The sequence below is a fragment of the Cygnus atratus genome, chromosome 1 (assembly GCF_013377495.2).
Source record: "Cygnus atratus isolate AKBS03 ecotype Queensland, Australia chromosome 1, CAtr_DNAZoo_HiC_assembly, whole genome shotgun sequence".
In the NCBI taxonomy this organism is placed as follows: domain Eukaryota; kingdom Metazoa; phylum Chordata; class Aves; order Anseriformes; family Anatidae; genus Cygnus; species Cygnus atratus.
The window spans coordinates 21,695,345-21,714,656 of NC_066362.1; the positions used below are offsets into that span (position 1 = coordinate 21,695,345).

The window sequence follows — 19,312 nt, forward strand, 5'->3', positions numbered from 1 at the left end:
GGAAAAGAGGATGGTGGCAGAGCACATCCCCATGATGCTGTGAGAGATGCCAGCTGCAGCACAAGAGGAAGCCAGCAACAGATGGATGTGCTCAAATGGACACGATGGGCAGCAAATGGCAAAACCCCTTAGCTCCCTCCTGCCAGCTCCTGTAGGCAGTGACCTCCGGGTAGGGGTTTGCCTTTGATGTAAGCACACATCCACTAGTACGAATGTGCTCCTGTGCTTCCACACAAGCAGAGCACAGGGATGCAGTGCCAAGGACCTGATGACAGTGCACGCATACATGTAGGTAAGACTTTCAAAAGTGTAGAGAACATATTATTGCTCTGCCTTTCTCTCATCCATCCCTTCCCCAGCAAGTATGCTTTCTCTTTCTTCACCCTGATCCCAGTTGCACTAAGTTCTGGCTCTTGAAGCAGGTCTGTAAAACAACTCATTTGTTACCAAAATTATCCACCCCCACCCCGTTCAAAGTTGAATTATTCTGCCAACCCTTGCATATAATGCATGCAAAAATTAAAGGCATTAAAAGCATAGTCCACGAAGTGCTGTAGGCACTGGCCACATTCCTGAAGGTCAAAATGTCTTCTCATGGCCTATAAAGGTAACCACAGAAGCTAAATTAAGCTTTTGACCAGGGCACACAAACCATTAGGAACTGCTCTTTCCCTCCGCTCCCCTCCTTTCTCAGACTCGGGGGAGCCTGCTGCTTGTTTCTTCAGACAAGCCGCCCCCTCACACGATGCTCAGGCAGAGAATTTCCATGGTGCACACTTGGCAGCCCAGTGCTCACCGCAGCAGCTGACCCGACTCCCTGGCTCGCCTCACTGGAGCAGTCCCAGGCACAGCACCAGCCAGGATTCAGGTCCTGGGCTACTTCTGGCTGGGTCCTGCTTCTCTGGGTCTGCTTCTTCCCAACCTCACAGGTCAGCCCAAATGCTTCCAGCCACTCCAGGTGTGAAGGCAAAGTGTTTGCCAGGCAGTGCACACTCCTCTCTGTAGTGTCTGCTGCCTGCTGTGGATGGGATGCTTACACAGAGCGTTGATATTCTAAACAACTAAGTTTTTGGACTGCAGGCAGAGATCTCTGCCTCTTTTTATCCTTGAGGCAGAGAGCACATCATTTTCTGAACAGACTACAGGGTCTTGCTGACAGTTTTCATGGAGAAATGGAAGCATGTGTGACTGGAAAGCCTGCGTTATCATACACCCTAGTGTTCACTGGCAGCTTTCAAGCAGAACCCACAAACACTGACTGGTGGGACATATATTGTAGTGGTGTCTAAGATAATAGAGAATTAAGTCTAATAATACTCACGTGAGGAAGAGCCTTCTTACTGAAAACTCTGAGCTATGCAGGAGTTCTCTGACTGCTGTGCAGGCTGACACACAAACAAGTTGTGCTCCAGAACTCAAGGATAAAACAGCCACTGCCCTCTGGCAGCAATTCCAGACTGCTGTGGTTGTGTGGTTTATCAGCATCAATCATAATGGCAACAAGCCATGTAAACTCCCCCCCAAAAGCTACAGTATAAAATGTATGTGCTATGGTGAAGACTCATGGAGAAGAATCAAGCAGTGAGCTAAAATCCTCCACGAGAGCCTGGTGGCACTAATAGCTGCTGTGGCTGTGAGAGCTCCCTGAGCAATTGCTTCTAACATTCAAGAAGGGAAACAGAGGATGGATGAAGATAAGAGGAAAATGCCAACTTGTGAGAATATTAAAGTGGAAGAATGTACCTTGTTAAATCCAACTGTGCAGATCGGGTTACTCAAAGTCCCAGTATGGTGAGTAGTCATCTTTGTGTTTGTTTTCAGATCAGACTCTAATTTGTCCCCCTTTCTTACATTTATTTGAGCTTTCTGAAACCATATTATGTCTTCAATCCACTCAGACTAAAGCTCACAGAACTGCTCTTGCAAACAGGCACTGCAGAACCAAAGCCAGCTGCAAGCTCTCATTCTGCTGGCTTGAGTTCGAAGATGAGATCTGAGACAAGAATCATGCTTGTATGGCATCAGCCAGCCTGGGCCATACACCTAAGAAAAGCTTAATTCCCACCTTCAATACTGTTTCTCACTGCCATAGTAGCAAACAAATCAAATGAACAAACAAAAAACTGGCTTTTAGCCATGCCATGGCTCCACCTGCGTAGAGACCAGCCAAAGCTGTCAGAGGTACTGCATAGCTGGATATTAACGTTTAGCATCAATTCATTTCTACTTCAATAAAATGGAGAATGCCCTATTCTGTTTATAGTGAAAGAAACAATAGAAAGGTCAGTGGAAGAGGAAAAGGTTACCAGAATTTAATTTCGCTGGAATGTCTGGACTCGAACAACACTCAGAATGGATAGAAGAAATTTGTGATGGCAATGTAGAACTTTCTTCCTGTTATGCAGAAAATATGGATGAGATGTTTACTACACAGCATAGACTCTTGTGGACCAGGGCATTTTAGTTCAGAAGTGATTTTAAACTGAAATCCTTTCTGACTGGATTTTTGACCCACCTAGAGGAAGTCTCACCTGTTCCTTGCCTCAGAAATGTGCTGTGCTGGCAGAACGGGGCAGAAGCATGAGTCTAAGCCCAGAGCTGTGCTGATCCTCATCAATCCAGCTTTAAAAACAGACCCATCCCTCAGGCTGGGTATTGACCATAGCCAAACATAGTAGTACCTGATAACCGACTATGTGCTCTTGGTGGCAGCCGCTAGCCACATGTGTGACCCCCAGACTGTGGGGAGCACGGTGACACTTCTACTCTCCATAGACACATCAGGCCAAGCAGATCCTTGTCTCCTTTTGTGTTGTTTGTACACTTTTGCACAGTGCTGCCACACACTGCATTTAAAATAGGCACTGCTAAAGCCGAAGCTATTGTGTTTAGGGTGATCAAAGTACACAGTAAAAACTGATTTTTACCAGCAGCAGGGTAGCCAGATAATGTGCCAAAGAAAGGGGAAAATACATAATAGGAGACATATTTTAGGAAGGTTCTTGGATAGAGGAGTATTTTCTTTCTTTTCTATAGATTGAATAGCAGAGTTATTATATAAGGCACAGATTTCTTATGTTTCCTGAAACAAGCCATCAAGGAACTGCCTGAAAACAACATTGAAACAAGAATGTAAATTTTAAAACAACACCAACTGACTGGATTGGCTGCTCTGATAGCCTGTTGAGATGCCAAAAGTGCTTGTGTCACGCTTGCAGAGGTGTGCATGAATGTGACAGCCTGCACTGATTTTAATTCTACCACAGTCCACAGCTGGATTTATTTTCTCACAGAACAAAAAGTAAGAGAAATGAAACTAGAAACCAATTTCACCAGTTTTAAGGCACGAACTGCTGTGCTTGATGATTTTGTATTACTTGCCATTGCTTCACATTCTGTAAAGAAAGTCCCCATGGAAAGATTTTTGCAGTAAATAAAAATGCCTTTTAGCAGCAGCTGGCTTAGGTATCTGATATTTCAGTGACTCAGAGACTGGCACAGAGGAAGTCTTGGACTTCCATGAAAACGTCCACCTGGATGATGTCCGTGCATGACAGCTTCTCCCTGAGCCTGTCAGGCATTCAATAACCTTTCCTTTAAGCAGCAAAAGCAGTGGCTGCTGATCTCGTCTCATCTCACAGATGTGTTAAGCAGGGAACCCCGTCAGAACAAGGTCACAGAGAGGTCTTCTAAGCCTACATGGAGGCTTCACACTACATTTCAATACACTCTGTAACTTCTTCATGTGGTTTTCATGCAAACCATGAGAGAATCTGTATATACAGGAGAAACATAGGAGAACTGGTGTAAAACGTACCAACATAACGTCATAGCCTTTGTCCTAGAGATCACAAGCACACAAACATGGGACTTGATGTTTCTGCACATTTCCTGCTCTGGTCAAGACACATAAGATGATTGACAAAGGAAGACTTAATTATAACCTACATTTCCACAAAGGAGCAGAGGAAGGTTGTGACAGTAAAAGATCATTTTCAAGCAAAATGCGTGCTTTTGCAGAGATACCACAAGGGAAAGGAGGTATTTGCCTGAAAATAATGGAAAAAACCACTGTTTTGTGAAAACAAGAATATCCTCTTCTCAGCTGAATGTCATTCTTGACGTATTCCACCTCCTACTGCTGACTCCCTTCCTTTCCTTCTCACAGAAAATCAAGAATTAATGAGACAGAAGTTAAAATATGGGAGAAGATAAAACTGTAACACACCCTTTACGTTTTATAGATTTACAGTTTATAGATGTAATTTTAAATATCAAGATGAGGATAGAGATTAGTTAAACCTCTCAGCTATCGCAGGCTCTTATAAATTTTGAAGACCTCATAGATACAGATAAAGCTACTTGCAGCTAAAGCCACAGGCTAGAACAGCTACAACCCATGGCTATGTTTAGGGTAAAGTAATTAAAGACACAAATTAAATTCTCCTTCACAGTGACACTGAAAACAAAGCACATCCGTAATACGAACTCACATCATGCTGTCTGTGTCTCTGCATGCCATGTTTTTGAATGAAATAAATTATTAAAAAAAATTAACGCACCTTCATTACTCATTCTTCAGCTGCTGTGCATTAATTCTTGCAATTAAGAGCACTGGCTAGTCTAAACACAGTGATTAAAACAGTGCAATAACTGTGTGTCTAAAGAAAATCTAATTTTTTCCAGTGCTGACTTGTTTTTATTCAGTAGTGACACTTACGAGATATTGTGTCACTGCTGAATAAGTTGATTAACATTTCTTTTCTACCACATCTTTTCAACTTAAGTGTTTTCTAACATGCTTAAATTACAGTGCTATTGATTAAACAAAGTTTGTAAGGCAAACACAAGCGACTGTGCTTGTGTTCGTAACTTGTAAACTTTGAATTTAAGTCATGAGCAAAGTACAAAACGGGTCAATGCTAAAAATGCACTTACCTGGTATGTAAACTGCACTTCGCTTGGTGATATACCTAATTTTCCGTTGATGTTAACTTCAATTTGACCTTGTGTAGCTTCATCCATTCTTCCGACTTGACACACAATCCTAGCAGGAAATAACAATGTAAGTTTATCTGTTAGCACTAGCAGCTGCAATACAAATGCAAGGTACATTAGTTACCACGCATACTGTCAGCCAAGGCACAAACTTTGCTTTATCCTACACAAGGTACTTGAGTTCTGGCTCAGATTCCCACCAAATCCACCCAAGAATATTTTACTCTTGTAACTACATGGAGTAAAAGTGAAACCTAAGCAATGTGCACAGCAGCTACCTAGCAGACTTCTTAGCAGAAGACTCAAATTCAGTCCAGAAATCATAGATGAAACTACCCAAACTTACACAAGGTTTTCACTGTACCTGGAGGTGTCAAAAAAAACCACAAAGAATCCCTTCCCCCCCTACTTTGATGCAAGAATCAATCAGCTATCTTATACCTTTGTGTATTTCAGCTGCTAATACTTTTGTTGTGCATCCTGCTATCTCCCAGCTTTAAGCTACTGCATTTTCGCACCTATGATCAAAATCCCTTCAGAATTACTGTTCTCTGAAAATAAATCCTCAGATAACCTACACAAAATCAGAGGTCAAGGAACAGTGGAGGAGAAAACATCCTGCGTTAACCCCCACTGCTGCTGAGGGTTAGCTGCAAGGTCTGAATTTATGTTTCCAACAGGTGACCTGCAGAATATGAGCATGAAAATGCAACAAAGATTCGACACACTTGAAAAGTGGGACAAATGCTTAACGGCGAGCTGCTAATACAGTCGGCTAAGGATGCACATAACATCTGCAGCCTGCACAGGCAGTTTCATGCAGGACACACCCTAGGAATCACTGTTCATTTTCTTCATTCTTTCTCTCCTTGGATTACTGCTCTTCAGTAACCAATGCACAACTGCTTACAAAAAAAAAAGAAAAAGAAAAAAACAACTCAACCCCAAATTACTGAGTATAATGTACTTAAATTGGGACTTATAATAAAAGGATTGTCAAGTCCCCTCGCAGCTCACTCCAGAATTTTCTGCCTGGGTACTGGCAAATGGACAAAATTCTCTAAATTCTTGCATGTCCTGGCATGTGTACGGCCGCCTGAGTCTGTTCCTCATCATCTCTACTGTATTCTTGGAAGTTGTATCTTCTTGTCAGGCAGAAACAGGAAACGGTGCCTTTGGAGGAATTTCTACCATATGTCAAGCTAGGGAAAGCAGTCGGGGGCCAGGGCTGGGGTGTGTGTGGGGGAGCGCAGCAGCATGGTTTGCAGGATTTTAATTGAGAAAAGCTCCCTCCCCTCCCCAGCACTGGCACTGCCTCCCTTCCCCCACATTACAAGTGGAAAACTACAAAGGATGGGGACACGACTTCTCTAAGGCCGACAATGAAATCACAGCAGAGCCAGCGAGCAGCCTTCAATGCCATAAAGCTTGCTGCCCTCCCACTCATGGGAAGAACACCTCCTAAAAATGACTGGCTTTTTACTGCAGGAAGGATAGGACAGAAACACTAGGTGCTTCTTCTTCTTTTTCTTTTCTTCTTTTCTTTTTTCTTTTCTTTTCTTTTCTTTTCTTTTCTTTTCTTTTCTTTTCTTTTCTTTTCTTTTCTTTTCTTTTCTTTTCTTTTCTTTTTTCTTTTCTTTTCTTTTCTTTTCTTTTCTTTTCTTTTCTTTTCTTTTCTTTTCTTTTCTTTTTTCTTTTCTTTTCTTTTCTTCTTTGCTTTTCTCTTTTCTTTTCTTTTCTTTTCTTTTCTTTTCTTTTTTTCTTTTTTTTTTCTTTTCTTTTCAATTAAATAAAAAAGGTAATAATAAAACAAAAGAATGGAAGAAGATAAAGATGCAAAATTACAGATATCCATTCAAATATTCTGAATCACTTCTTTTTCAGGGCTTCCCTAATGGAGAACATCCTTCAAAACCCCCTAATTTGTTGGTAAATTACATTATGCAAGTTGCATTTGTTCTCACCCATTACCACACTGGCAGAGCTTAGGAAACCAGTAATGTTGCTATGATACAAGGAACCAGTCATCTCAGTTCTGGCTCCTTTCCATGTATTTAAAAATACCAAAAAGCTTTAGAAAAAAACAAGAGGCTGGGGAAATTCTTGTAAGGCTACACTGGGATTCAATGCAGCTTTTGCAACACTGAAAATAGGGAATGGGGAAAGATGGCTAAAAGGGAGTTGGGAATTTTCTGGATAGTGATGAGTGTGTAAACGGGAGTGATGGTGATAGATTTGGGAAGCAGCAGGAGATACACAACTGTATATATACTTTTAGGTCCCTGGAGCCCAAGAAGATGTTAAATGCATGATCTACAAACTGACTAAAGCCAAAGCTTCTTCAAAAGCTAAAACAAAATCACTTAGGCATCTTTAAAATCTCTTTCAAAACAAGCCACAGAAATAGCAAAAAGTTACTGTGTTAAACTTTAAAAGAACCAAAGGGAGAGAAAGCCAAGGTTTCAATTTCAGTTTTAAATATCAAAAGTGAATGAAATAAAAATCACACTGCTTAAAATACATCATTACTATTAATATTACTACTGAACCTTTATGCTACTCTTTTTATCAGCGAGTATCAAAAGGGTATTTCCCTCTTGAAATTAGATGCTCGATATAATCTGTAGTAAACACCTAGACACCTAGAAGAATTTAGGCTCCTTGTTTTTACTGTTGGCGCTGCTTAAGAGTGTGACAAGTAATCCACAAAACAGCTACCAACCTGCTTAGGCAACTCAACATCCATGGACTTGTTGGCTCTGCCATGAAACTTAGTCATTTAAAGCTAAACCAAAACTCAGGGCTCCCTCCCTACCCCCAGGAAAGAAACTTTGTGGCTGGACTGTAACAAAAAGAATTAAGCTTCCTCTTGCTTTGCCTGCTTTCCCATAAATCCTGTATGCTTGGCTGCACTGTGGTTGAGACTTAGCAAAGATTTTAATGGCTAGATGCACACTTACAATGCCTTTAATTTAAAAACTCATAAATAGTTTTGAGACATCTGCAGTAATAGTTTATGAAAGGTTTTCAAACAAATAAAAAAAGTCAATCAATCAGGAGCAAGAGGGTAGCATGCCATCATAAATTTGTTGCTATATAAGAATCTATAACAAATTTAAATAAAAACTTGGACACGTTAGTATGAAATATCGCACATATACTGCACTAGTTTTTTCTCCTCTTGATAATTTCCTATACCCACAGTAATGTCCTATTCTCCTGAAGATGCACAGTTTCCTTTCTGGGAACTAAAATCTCATCTAAAATCTTGCCTAAAATCTTGTGAAAAATGTCCAGTGATTACCTTGTGGAAACAGAGTAGAACTCCTCTTTGAAAATACATTCCTTGTCTGCCACCGTTATATTTTTTACATCTTCTGCTTTTATTCCCAAATTAGATCCCATTATGGTCAAAAGAATTCCACCACTTAGTGGTCCAGTTTTTGGCTCAATCTGTGTTTGCATGAGGGAAAGTAAAAAAAAAAATCAAAATTAAATATTGCAGTGACCATGTTGCTCTTCCATATTATTTAAAGCTACTTTGACTTACCAGCACTTAAAATGAAAAAGATGTTTACTGTAGTACCCGCATAAAAACTTGCTCTGTACCTTAACTTTTTAACGCTAATTACTCATTTGTGAGCCCATAACCAGTATTCATCAGCTGCAGATTTCATGTCTGCTGTGGCAGACTATTACGTATAAAATTCTTGCCTGGTGTTTATTCTGTTTCAAGTTGCTTCCTCCATAAAAGCACTGTGATTTTGACAAGCAAATTGAACGAGCTTCTCTCATAACCATCCCACTGAAGTTTTCCAGACTTTTTTTTATTTGTTTGTTGGTTGCTTTTGACATGTTTTTCTCCCTTTAGGTTGACATCCAAACAGTGCATATTATAAACACAAAGCGGTGCCCCAAACAGCTTCTTCAAAAATTTCTTTAGTCCCCTGGTCTTCCTTACTGCATCAGCTGGTAGGGTGTTGCAGTACATGGGTACTTTTTGAATAAAATGAGGACTGAAAAAATCCTTGAAAAACCTGAAAAGGACTTCTGAGCTTAAAATATGAATTTTAAATTCAAATACTCTGTCATTCTAAATAATTCTAAATATTTTGGGGGGACATTAACCTGATTTGCTGTTTAATATATGGAGCACTTCCACTGAGACCTTTTCAGGTGTTCAGCTTTGGAGGGCTGTAAATTTATTACCAGGAAGAGGGAGACTGCACAGTCCCAGATACAGCAATTGGAAGCCAAACAAATGCATCTTCTGAAAATCTGGATGTTAGTGTCTGCTGAGTTTCTTAGATCTAACTCTAACTTAGATCTAACTAAGCAAGTCTGGGCACAGGCACATGGCTGCTGCTGCTGCTGCCTGCTGACCAGTTCAGCTCCAGAATCGCTTGCTCTATTTTCCCAGTTTCTAAATTACTAAATTACTAAAACTGGATCCTTTGCCCATGGCCATCCCTTTGCACTCATTGCATAAATAAAGTAGCTGAAAAATGACTCAGCAGTGTCTATAGCTGTTTCCAAATATTTTGTTCAAATTTGAACCTAACAAAAGCCTTGAAAAAACTAATATATCACAACATTGTAAGTATTTAACCTGTAATCACGTACAAACAGTATCACTCTTATATTCCTTTGTTTTTCTTTTCCTTCCCACTCACATCAGCTTTATCAGGGCACAGGCATTATACAAGAATCCTTCTCTACACTTCCTGTCAAGATTTCAGGAGATCTACCTTCCTTGGCAGACTTCAAATATTTACCTGCCATTTCTCCTCAAAAATAGCATCACAGCCAATTTCACCCATCGTGCTACCATTCTGGCTGTACCCACACTTGCACCTCTAGCTGCGTAGCCTCAGGAGAGATTCATCGTGTCTCTGCCAGCACGAAGCACAGGTTTGAGACTTAAACTGTTAACGATCTGATTGGAGTGAAACACCCCCGTTATGACTCTCGGCCTCTGTCACATCACTACTGCATTTTGTGATAGCTGGGGATATGTCCTTATCAAATGGCGTGTGTGGGTTTCAAGGTACTGATGCCACTGTTGCAGTAATTTAGATGTGATCAGTGGAAGTATGTATCTACACTGTTTTCTAGGCTGTTATGCCCAGAAAAACAGCATTTGGTTTGTTGCCAAAAAGCAACTGCTGAAAGCAGATGAGAGTTTATCACTTCTTGCTTTGGCTGCTGATCCACCAGGGTAGAATAAGGCTCTTCCTTCACCCCAGGGGGATGCTCCCACCGCAGACCCACTGCCCAGTAAAAGCTGTGCATTGGGCCCCTCTGACTTCTCACATCCAACTTCTACAGCCTTGGCTTGCATCCCAGTGGGGACTGGGAAGTATCACTGACACCTGGAAAACAAATTTTGGTGCAGAAAGAACCAGCTCCCTTATTAAATGCTATGTATAAAGTCGAGTTTGAGGCCTGTTAGTGAGCCTGTTAAGTGCTTGCAGTTGAGTGCATGGTGATCCTCTTTTATAAATTTATTTCAGGTAGAGCAGACTTTGGGAGAGAAGAAAAGCCCATGTTTATTCCCAAGCTTCAAGTGCCATGTTTAAGGGTATGCTGCTAGCCTGGCTTATAGCACAGCGAGGCCATGGCTTAAAAACCAGTGAGTCTCAAAGACTCCATTCAGTCTCTTTTATTGTGACTCTTTCTAAATCTCTCACACACATCACTACTGGCATTATTTCCATGCAGCTATTTCAGAGGCTTACTTAACACCCTAGGAAAAGAAAGAAAAAAAAAAAAGCCTTTCAGTATGAGCTTGCTTGGATGCTTTCTGCTGAAAAATAATGCACTGGTCAGAAGAAGAACAAAAGCAATCTTACGCGAGTGATTTCCGGATGAGGACATGTGTTGGTGGGAGAAACATGACAGAACTTGTCATACACACACTTGCTCGGCTTGCCATCTTCTTTACACCAGACACACTTGTAGTCTTGATGGGCCGCGAGGCACAGACTGCAGTCACTTCGCCCGTAAGAGCAGTTGTACAGGGTCACTGAAATAGGAATGGAGAATGCACTTAGATACTTCCCTCTGTTTCAAGTATTCAGTGTATTATCGAAGGAAAACTAATCTTATGTACAAAGACACCCATTGCTCAGCTTGGTCCTGTGAAGAACATGCACACTATGTACTGAACCCCTGAATGCTGCTGGGAGAAAACCTTACTTTTTGCTGGACTTTGCAGAAAACTCAACACCATCCATGTGCAGAGTACAAACAAGCTGCCCAGAAGAACCCAGACACAGTTTTGTCACTCAGACTTTGTCAAAACTCTTGAGCCCAAAGTCCTTTCTTTGACCATCCTTAATGAACCTGGCTACATGACTGTTTGAAGACCAGCTCTGACGAGCAGGTCCTCCTGGTGCACCAGGAGCCAGACATGGAAAGCTGCTTAGTCCCTGGGGGTGGCGCTGGGGACAGACATCAGCTGGCGTGGGACCCCTGCCAATCCGCGTATTTAAAAGAAGAGAGCTGCCTTTGTGGGCTGTTTACAGGACATTTGGACCTTTCCAAACTCATCAGTAAAACCTGAACTGAATATAAAGTCAACACTTCATGAAGTGTTATCCTTTGTCCAAGTTAATACCTCTTTGTTTCTCCATTCTTCTCCATTTCCTCACTTTCAATTTCCCCTTTGCCTGGAGTTGCCACCCTGACATGCGCCTTATTCCTTCTGCAGTGGGGTTTAATCCCAGTTCTTCAAAACCAAGAGATCAGGTCTGACAGTCACACCTCTCCTACTGGTGAACCAAGCACCAGCTGTCCCAGACACTAAGGTTATTTTGGCCCCTGTCAATCTCCAGTATGATGCACAGTCACTGAACAAAATTAATTTTGCCAAGTGGATGCAAAGCCTCCAGACATAGCTGGTGGTTCAGCACCATAAGGAAAGCCTGGCCTTGCAAGAAAACATTAAGAGATGCACGTGAGAGCTAGCCCAGAAGAAACAGACTGAAAAGATGTCACACGTTTCTGTGGGGAAGCGTGCATGCGGCACAGATTATTCAGCATGTGAGTGCTGTGCTTCCCTGGGTAGGTGAGCTGGTTATCATAAAGAGGGGAGCTTCTTGCTCCCTCCTTTTATGCTGCTTCTCTGTGCCTTTTGGATGCCCCGTTTTTCTGGCCATGCAGCCTCACCCTCTGTCACCGAGGCTCTGGCACTTGTTGAGTGTTTTTGTAAATCAGCTTAACTTACCAGAAGAGCAGAAAACTATCCAGGTTTCCTCCTGTGCTCTTTCAAGTGTTAAATGTGCTCACAGATGGGAGTGGGGAGTACACGACAGAGAATCAACATCTCCCCTTTCCAGCGGCCATTAACTGTTTTAGCTCATTAAGCTTCAAGAAATGGTACCCTTAGTGACATTGTTTTATCCCCAAGGAGGTTCATCCTTACGGATGCAGTAAGCAAACCGACATAAATGGAGGTGACCAGAGGTGGGTAAGACACTGGGGTAATCCCTTTGAGATTGCATGTGGTAAAGGCCATAAAAAATGTCTATTTAAAGAAGGCTTTTATTCTCAGAGGAGCAGGACGCTAGGAAGGACACCAGCAAAACCACCCTCCAGTCCCTAACGTTTCAATGCACGTGATATCCTAGATAATAGCAGCAGAGGCAGCTTTTAAAATCTAATTCTAAGAGGATGCCCTGTCAAATTCCCACTGAAATGAAAAAGTAAAAAGGTAATGCTGGTTTTCCATTATTTTCCAGCAGTGCCCTTATTCCCCTGCTAGCTCTGAACAATTATTACAGATGCCCAAAATTTCACTACAGTCTTTCTGCCTTTTGCATGAGAGCATACAACCCCATAAGGGCAGTTTTTTTCTAAATGCTGCATATTTAAAAACCTTGCATTCAGTGTCACAGTTACAGTCTTTAGTAGAATAGCATGATTTTATTCCCTCCCTTACACTGAAGAATTAATGCAACAGTGAAGACCGCTTTTAACTCTCCTTACATCTAGTCAGCATATCCAGTTGCTATCAAGCAGCTTTGCCAGGACACATTCAGACAAGCTATCATTGGAGGTGCACGCAAAGCTGAGAGACTTTGGCGTTAGTATCAATAAATCAATGAGAAAAAGCATGCATTTGGTTCAGTTCCTCTCTTAAATTTACAAGGAATCGATGAGCACAAAGTAGGAGTAGCATTATTTGCTCCATATACTGAGCACATCAGCGTGGAAGTCACCGAGTTAACAAACATAAGCCAATAGTTTGTGTGTTAACTCTTCACTCTGGGTGTTGGATATGAATGTGGTGATGGTGAAAAGTCTGAGACAGCCTGGATACATCAGTTTTGTTGTGTTGACATGAGAGACAGCACTGGCAGCAGCAAGGAAGAGTGTCCTCATGCCCATGCACCAGTTTGCTTCCTTAATCCGGCACTCAACAAGGCTACTACTGCACAGAAACCTGGACAGGTAATATTGTTAAACAAATCCTTCCTTCTTCCCTTTGCCTTCCTAAACCCTGCATTGCCCACCCACACCACCACATGACCATCTAGCAAAGCACGGGAGCACACCTACAGCATCGCTGTGTTGTACTTCATTGGCTGGAGAGGGAATTTTCATCCCATCCCTCCATAAACAATGTTAGCACTGCCACGTCTTGGTGTCCCTCACATCCCATTGCAGAGACAGCTACAGCCTTAAAGCATTAAACACTCCCCTTGTTCACTGATCAGCTCATTAAATGTACCAGCAGCAAGCCACTCATTAGATTCAGACTCTTATCCATCACCTTGAGACGGCAGCTGTGAAATCATTGATAAAAAGGACAAAGGATAAAAGGGATATATTGGATGTCATACCATTCAGCACCCCAATGGCTCGAGATGTAAAAGCACTATCGTATCTTAGTATTTGCTAAGTGTCATACAGAGAAAGGGTTCTTTGACTGGCAAGTTCAAAGGTGCTTCTGAGCAGCAACCACGTACCCAAAGTCAATTCTTTTCAAGATGCGTAAAAACCACTATGCTCTGGATTTCACATGGCAAGGAAATTTTAAAGCAGGAGATAATTTAGATTAAAAAGTCTTTTATAATAAAAAGAGATGAGACATTTGTTGATAATTTTTCAATTCCCCTCTTGCTATGTTTTGATTCAAATGATAACCTCTCTTCATTAATTTAGCTACTACTTTTTTTTCTATTTTTTTTCCCCCAGACTGGGAAAAAGATGTTGGGAACATTTGGTCAAAATTCTGCGATTTTAAACACCACAGCCTTTAAAATGGAAATGAAGACACTGTGAGACCACAATATGACCTCCCTATAACATGCATGCCATGTCCTCTTTTAAGTGCTTCCATCACTGCACAAAAAGCCATAGGGAAAATCTTCTGAAAACATACTTCTGTGCTGCCAATGTGACACGGGATCAATTTAAGTATTGTACAGATGGAAAAATACAGTCTAAAAACTTAATCTGTAGGGGAATTTATTTTGGGGCAGTATTAGTTTTCCTGATGTTGACTCATCACATGAATAGTAATTGTGTTGCTCTGCTGTTTTTCCAAGACTGTGCCTTAAACATCAGTCCAAAGAAGTGCCAGGCAGGTCCCACTTCCCAGAACTGTTCCGCTGGTTTTAACAGAGCTTTCTCACCTCAGCACCGGACTAGACCCACAGACGTAACTGCTTCATTGTTGTAGGTTGAAAGAAGTAAAAATAAATAAATAAGCGATCTATATCGGAGTCCAAGTCTTTACTTGTGCTATATACTAAATATACTTTTTGTTGCCATAGAAATAAATGAATAAAGTAATGAGATGGAAGCACACAGTGTATCGCTGACTGCCAGCAGAAACAAAGACTGCCAAAGCTGCCACTTAGGAGCTGAGACAGCTGAAAGTGCAGACTTGAGGTGAAGTCCACACGAGGGGCAGTAAGAAAAATCACTTTTCTGCTATCAGAGGGAGCAAGTTCATTTTGGAGAGTGTAGAAGGAAAATGGCCATTTAAAAACCTAACTGCTGAAGTATACTTGAACTGCGAAGCTTTGCTATTAATATTGCCTTTCAGAGAAAAATCAAACTTGAAAATACTGGCAACATCTTCAAAACAGTCTGAAATACATAAAACACTGGTGTGAGTTTAGTATTAATAACTTTTGATCTGTCAGATTTGATTGTTTCAACAAAACCAGTAAAATCTAGAAAGGTAACATTCTTATCCGTGACTCCAAAATTATAAATAGATTTCTGTTTACTGTAATTAACCTTTCTTTACTCCCGCATTTTGTACTTACCCATCAGTTTGCTGTCAATCTTGACTTTGCTTGTTCTTATGGATAAATTAAGTTGTACGGTTTCATTTGCGCTATAGGAGAACTGAAAAAGACAACACAATGGAGACACTAATTTTGCAAGGTGTATCGCTTACCTTCTGTGATACTTGGTAACCAAAGCTGTGAAGATTTCAGAAACTATCCAAAACAGTATGTTCTTTTTTCACCTTGGCCAAATATATTTATAGAAAAAAATGTTTTAATTAACCTAATCCTTCATAATCAGAATTTTCAAGTACCACAGGACAGCAATATCCGAATACTTATTTTTCATTAATTTAATTTATGTTTGGTTGTAAGTATCCAAGCAGCTAGGGTACTGTTCAGTGGCAGTAAATAGCTGCTGACCCTGCTGAGTTCTCCCTTCCCACACCATCTGGCCCCATTATTTCCATGGCCATGGCAGGCTCACACTACACAGAGGGGAAATCTCTTGCATCTTTTGCACTGCAGCCCCCTTGTTACAGCCAAAGGTTTACTTGCTCCAAGACATGGGCTTCTGCTCAGGTTGAAAGACAGCAGCAATAAGAACAGGTGGGAAAGAAAAACAGCAAAGTAAAATATACTGGCTTTATAAAGGAAATTATTTGTGCTAGACTCAAATGTTGCATAAATGTTAATTAGTTCTCAAAACCACTCTCTTAGCAAGCTGATACGACATAAAGGTTAAAGTCAGCATAACATTTGTGACTTTAACTTTGAACACGGTAGACTTTTTTTTTTTTGGATACTATTTCCTTTCTCTGTAAAGAGAGAAACCAGAGTGAAAGATGCACAACTAGTAAGTAGCCAAACAACAACATACTGTTACCATTCCAATTTTTACAGATGTAAAAAATATGCGATGGGAAAGATGATTAATTGGCATGTGGAGAGGGAGAATTCTGAAATGCTCATCTTTCATCCTCAATGATTTCACCAGATTGTGTAAGAAGTGGAGAATAAAGGAGTGATGGTCCCATATTCATCCAGGGACAGTTCAACAAATCCGCTGATTGCATAGATAAAAAGTAGGATAAAGATTCAGAGCCTTAAGAAGAAACATTAGGAACACTGAGCCAAAGCTCCTGCCTTTGATTGCTACCACCAATGGAGAATCTCCACCAGAGATGACTTTCTTCTCTGAGTGAAACCAGTATGACATATTTCCAGACATAGGTGTATACTGGAACAGGACTGTAAGAACAGAATATATTTGGTAGGTGGACCATTTTTTTGCATTTACCTCTTTAGTCATGAATGAAAAATTTCCATCTGCTGATTCATCAACAAAAGTTTCGAATTCAAATTGTCTGTTTCCAACCACAAACTTTTTATCCTGTGGAAGAGAGGAGTTCAGCTTAGAATTTTTACAGCGTTACCAAGTGCAATAAAATATCACCAGGCAATATGCTGTTCAGCACTGGAAGTAATAAGATCAAATGGAGAAGGCTAACCAGTTAAAGTCGTCACCTGAAAACAAAGCTGGTGAAACATCCAGCCAGTGCAATCTGCTGCTTTGCTGCTCCCCTCCAACATTCCCTTAAGGTGCAAGCACCCGAGCAGTATGAATAAAGCAAGAACACATCTAGCACTTGGTTTCAGGGGGCACTAAGGAAAAGCCAAGACACTTGAAAGCTGGATGGCTTCACACATCAGATGTGTCATTAGCAGAACTGCGTGAGTTCTGCCCTTTAAGGTTTTCTCTGTGGGGATTCTGGGCAGAGCAGGAATGCAAGAATTACACGGGAGAAAGGAATGAGCATCTCTCGGACCTTGCTGGTTTTGTTTTTCCTGCTTCACCAAGACTCCAGCTGTGTTTTCACAAGATAGTCTTTGATGGCAGCACCAGCTTAAGGGTATTCCTGCCTCCTACAAACCTTCTTCCCCTCTCTTCTCCCTGTGTCCCAAATCCATTCATTCCTGCCCTGAGGCTGTAGCACATAGCAACTTGAGCAGCACTGGCACAACTCTCAGCACGGCTGTTCTCACTCAAGGGCCCGAGCTAGCTAGAAAGCGAAACCCATGATGCTGTTTCTGTGCTGGGTCTGTCTCCCATCCTGGCCCACAGAACAGCTGTCCAAATAGTTTTGCTAGAAGACCCTGAGAAAGAAACAAGTGGCAAGGATATCTTTAGACAGTACTGTTGGTAAAGACTGAAGAAAGCAGAGTCCACAGGGCTACACAACCACCTTCACCTTTAAAGCTTTCTAGGCCCTGATTTCAACCTGAACCACTTGAATCTCAGAGCAGATGGCAAAAAAATTTTTGGTAACTTGCTTCCTCTTTCCTGCTCTGAGGGGGAGAAAGTATAACCTTGTCTATGAGGGAAGTAGATCTCATCCTGTTTATTTGTAGCTACTTCTTTAATGCTGGCATTGCTGGTAACTCACAGACCTGGTTTATCTAATTAGCGAAGTGGAAACCTTTCTTATCGCTCCTTCACTCTGGACACCAGAGCCCACCAAGGTTTGGGGCTGAGGAGAAGCATGTACTTAACCCAGCAAAGGACCTGACTCCAGTCTCTCAGAGGTTTATGTTACAGAGGGAAACAGATCATTTACTTCTTCCTCCTCAGAAGCTGCATACAGAAAATGAGCTGCTGAGCTCTGGAAAGTCTTTTCTGCATTTTCTGTTTTACAGAAAATGTATATGTCCAAGTTTTAAAGCACCTTACAAACCTCTTTTTTGAAGAACACTGCTTCACTTTCCCTATTCTACATTTCAATATATCATATGTTTTAAAAAGTGTTCAAATTCTGCTGCTGCAGTGTAAAGCTTTCCCACATGCTTAGCAGGCCATGTTGGAAGAAGAGGGGACCTTCGATGTGCGTGATGGCTGCCACCTGGAGTGAATGGCAGATAGGAGCTGCAATGCTAGGCTCTCTAGCAGGAGGCCACAGCTCTATTCAGCAGCCTGGGTGCTAGAAGAGACATGCAGTGAACATCGAGAAGCAGGTTATGCATCTGACATGCATGGCAAAGACAAATCCAAATGGGAAGTTACTTATAATTAAAATCTTCTGAGAGCTAATAAGGTGATCTTGATGCTGGTATATCCGTCTTTTCTACTGTGCCAGTCTTTCAAGGACTTAGCTGGAGAATGTCTCTTGCACGCAATACAATTGATCAATATTAAACATTCCTTCAGTGCCCCTCAGCTGATCGTTCTGGATGTGGCTATTCCCAAGAGAACAATGACAGCCTGGATTTACTTCTGCTTCCTAGTCAAATTCTTTTAGAGGAAGGAGGGTCAGAAGAACAGTCAACAGCTTCTCTTCTTTTAGTCTATTTGCCTCCAGCAAAGGCTCTCACAACGAGATTTATTCATTGTACTGTAAGTGTTCACAAGTTAAGAGGTGTATATAAAAATTGTGAATTTATTCTTCAACCTCGAGTTCTGCAATAGCAGTTTCAGAAGCTATCCACATAACCTACTCACTGGGATAAGCCAAAACTTTAACTGCTAATCTTCCTTTACAAGTAGAGATGCTTACATGCATGACACCGACCAGTGTGCTTACCCATGGTTAGGAAGGCTGTGCATGCTCTTTTAAACAAAGCACAGATTAAGCTAAGATAATAGAGCTAGTAATTCAAAGTAACAACAGAACATTCGTTTTTTGCTGATCACCTTTTCCTAAGCAACAATGACGGCAAGGACAATAGGAGGAAACCTGATATATACCAATGTCCTAATCAACAAAGACCTTAAATGTGCTCATGGCTGCACAACTACTACCTCCATACATCATAATGCCCAAGATGTCCTGTGGCAAAATCACCCATGTGAGAAGCCACATCCTATTTTGCATGTGGGCTGTGTGCCAACTCCTGTAAAAGATCTGTCCATACTCTTCTGAGCCACCCTGCCCTCCATGAGAGGTTTATTGAACACTGAGTGTAGGTTATCCCATTACTCAAATGAACTTTCAGTAATTGAAGTTATTGCTTCAGATAGTTTGATAACATTGGAACGAGTGCCTGTATAATTACAACTATTTCATTTGTCT

The 19,312-nt window shown here is 41.3% G+C and overlaps 1 protein-coding gene across 1 annotated transcript in view; it reads right to left on the bottom strand.

Moving 5' to 3' along the window:
- PLXNB2 (plexin B2) overlaps positions 1–19,312 on the bottom strand; it is a 259,510-nt gene that overhangs the window by 41,867 nt on the left and 198,331 nt on the right. Inside the window, 5 exon segments of the mRNA XM_050708407.1 lie at positions 4,939–5,047; positions 8,303–8,451; positions 10,851–11,023; positions 15,282–15,363; positions 16,546–16,638. Coding sequence (XP_050564364.1) covers positions 4,939–5,047; positions 8,303–8,451; positions 10,851–11,023; positions 15,282–15,363; positions 16,546–16,638 — 606 coding nt within the window.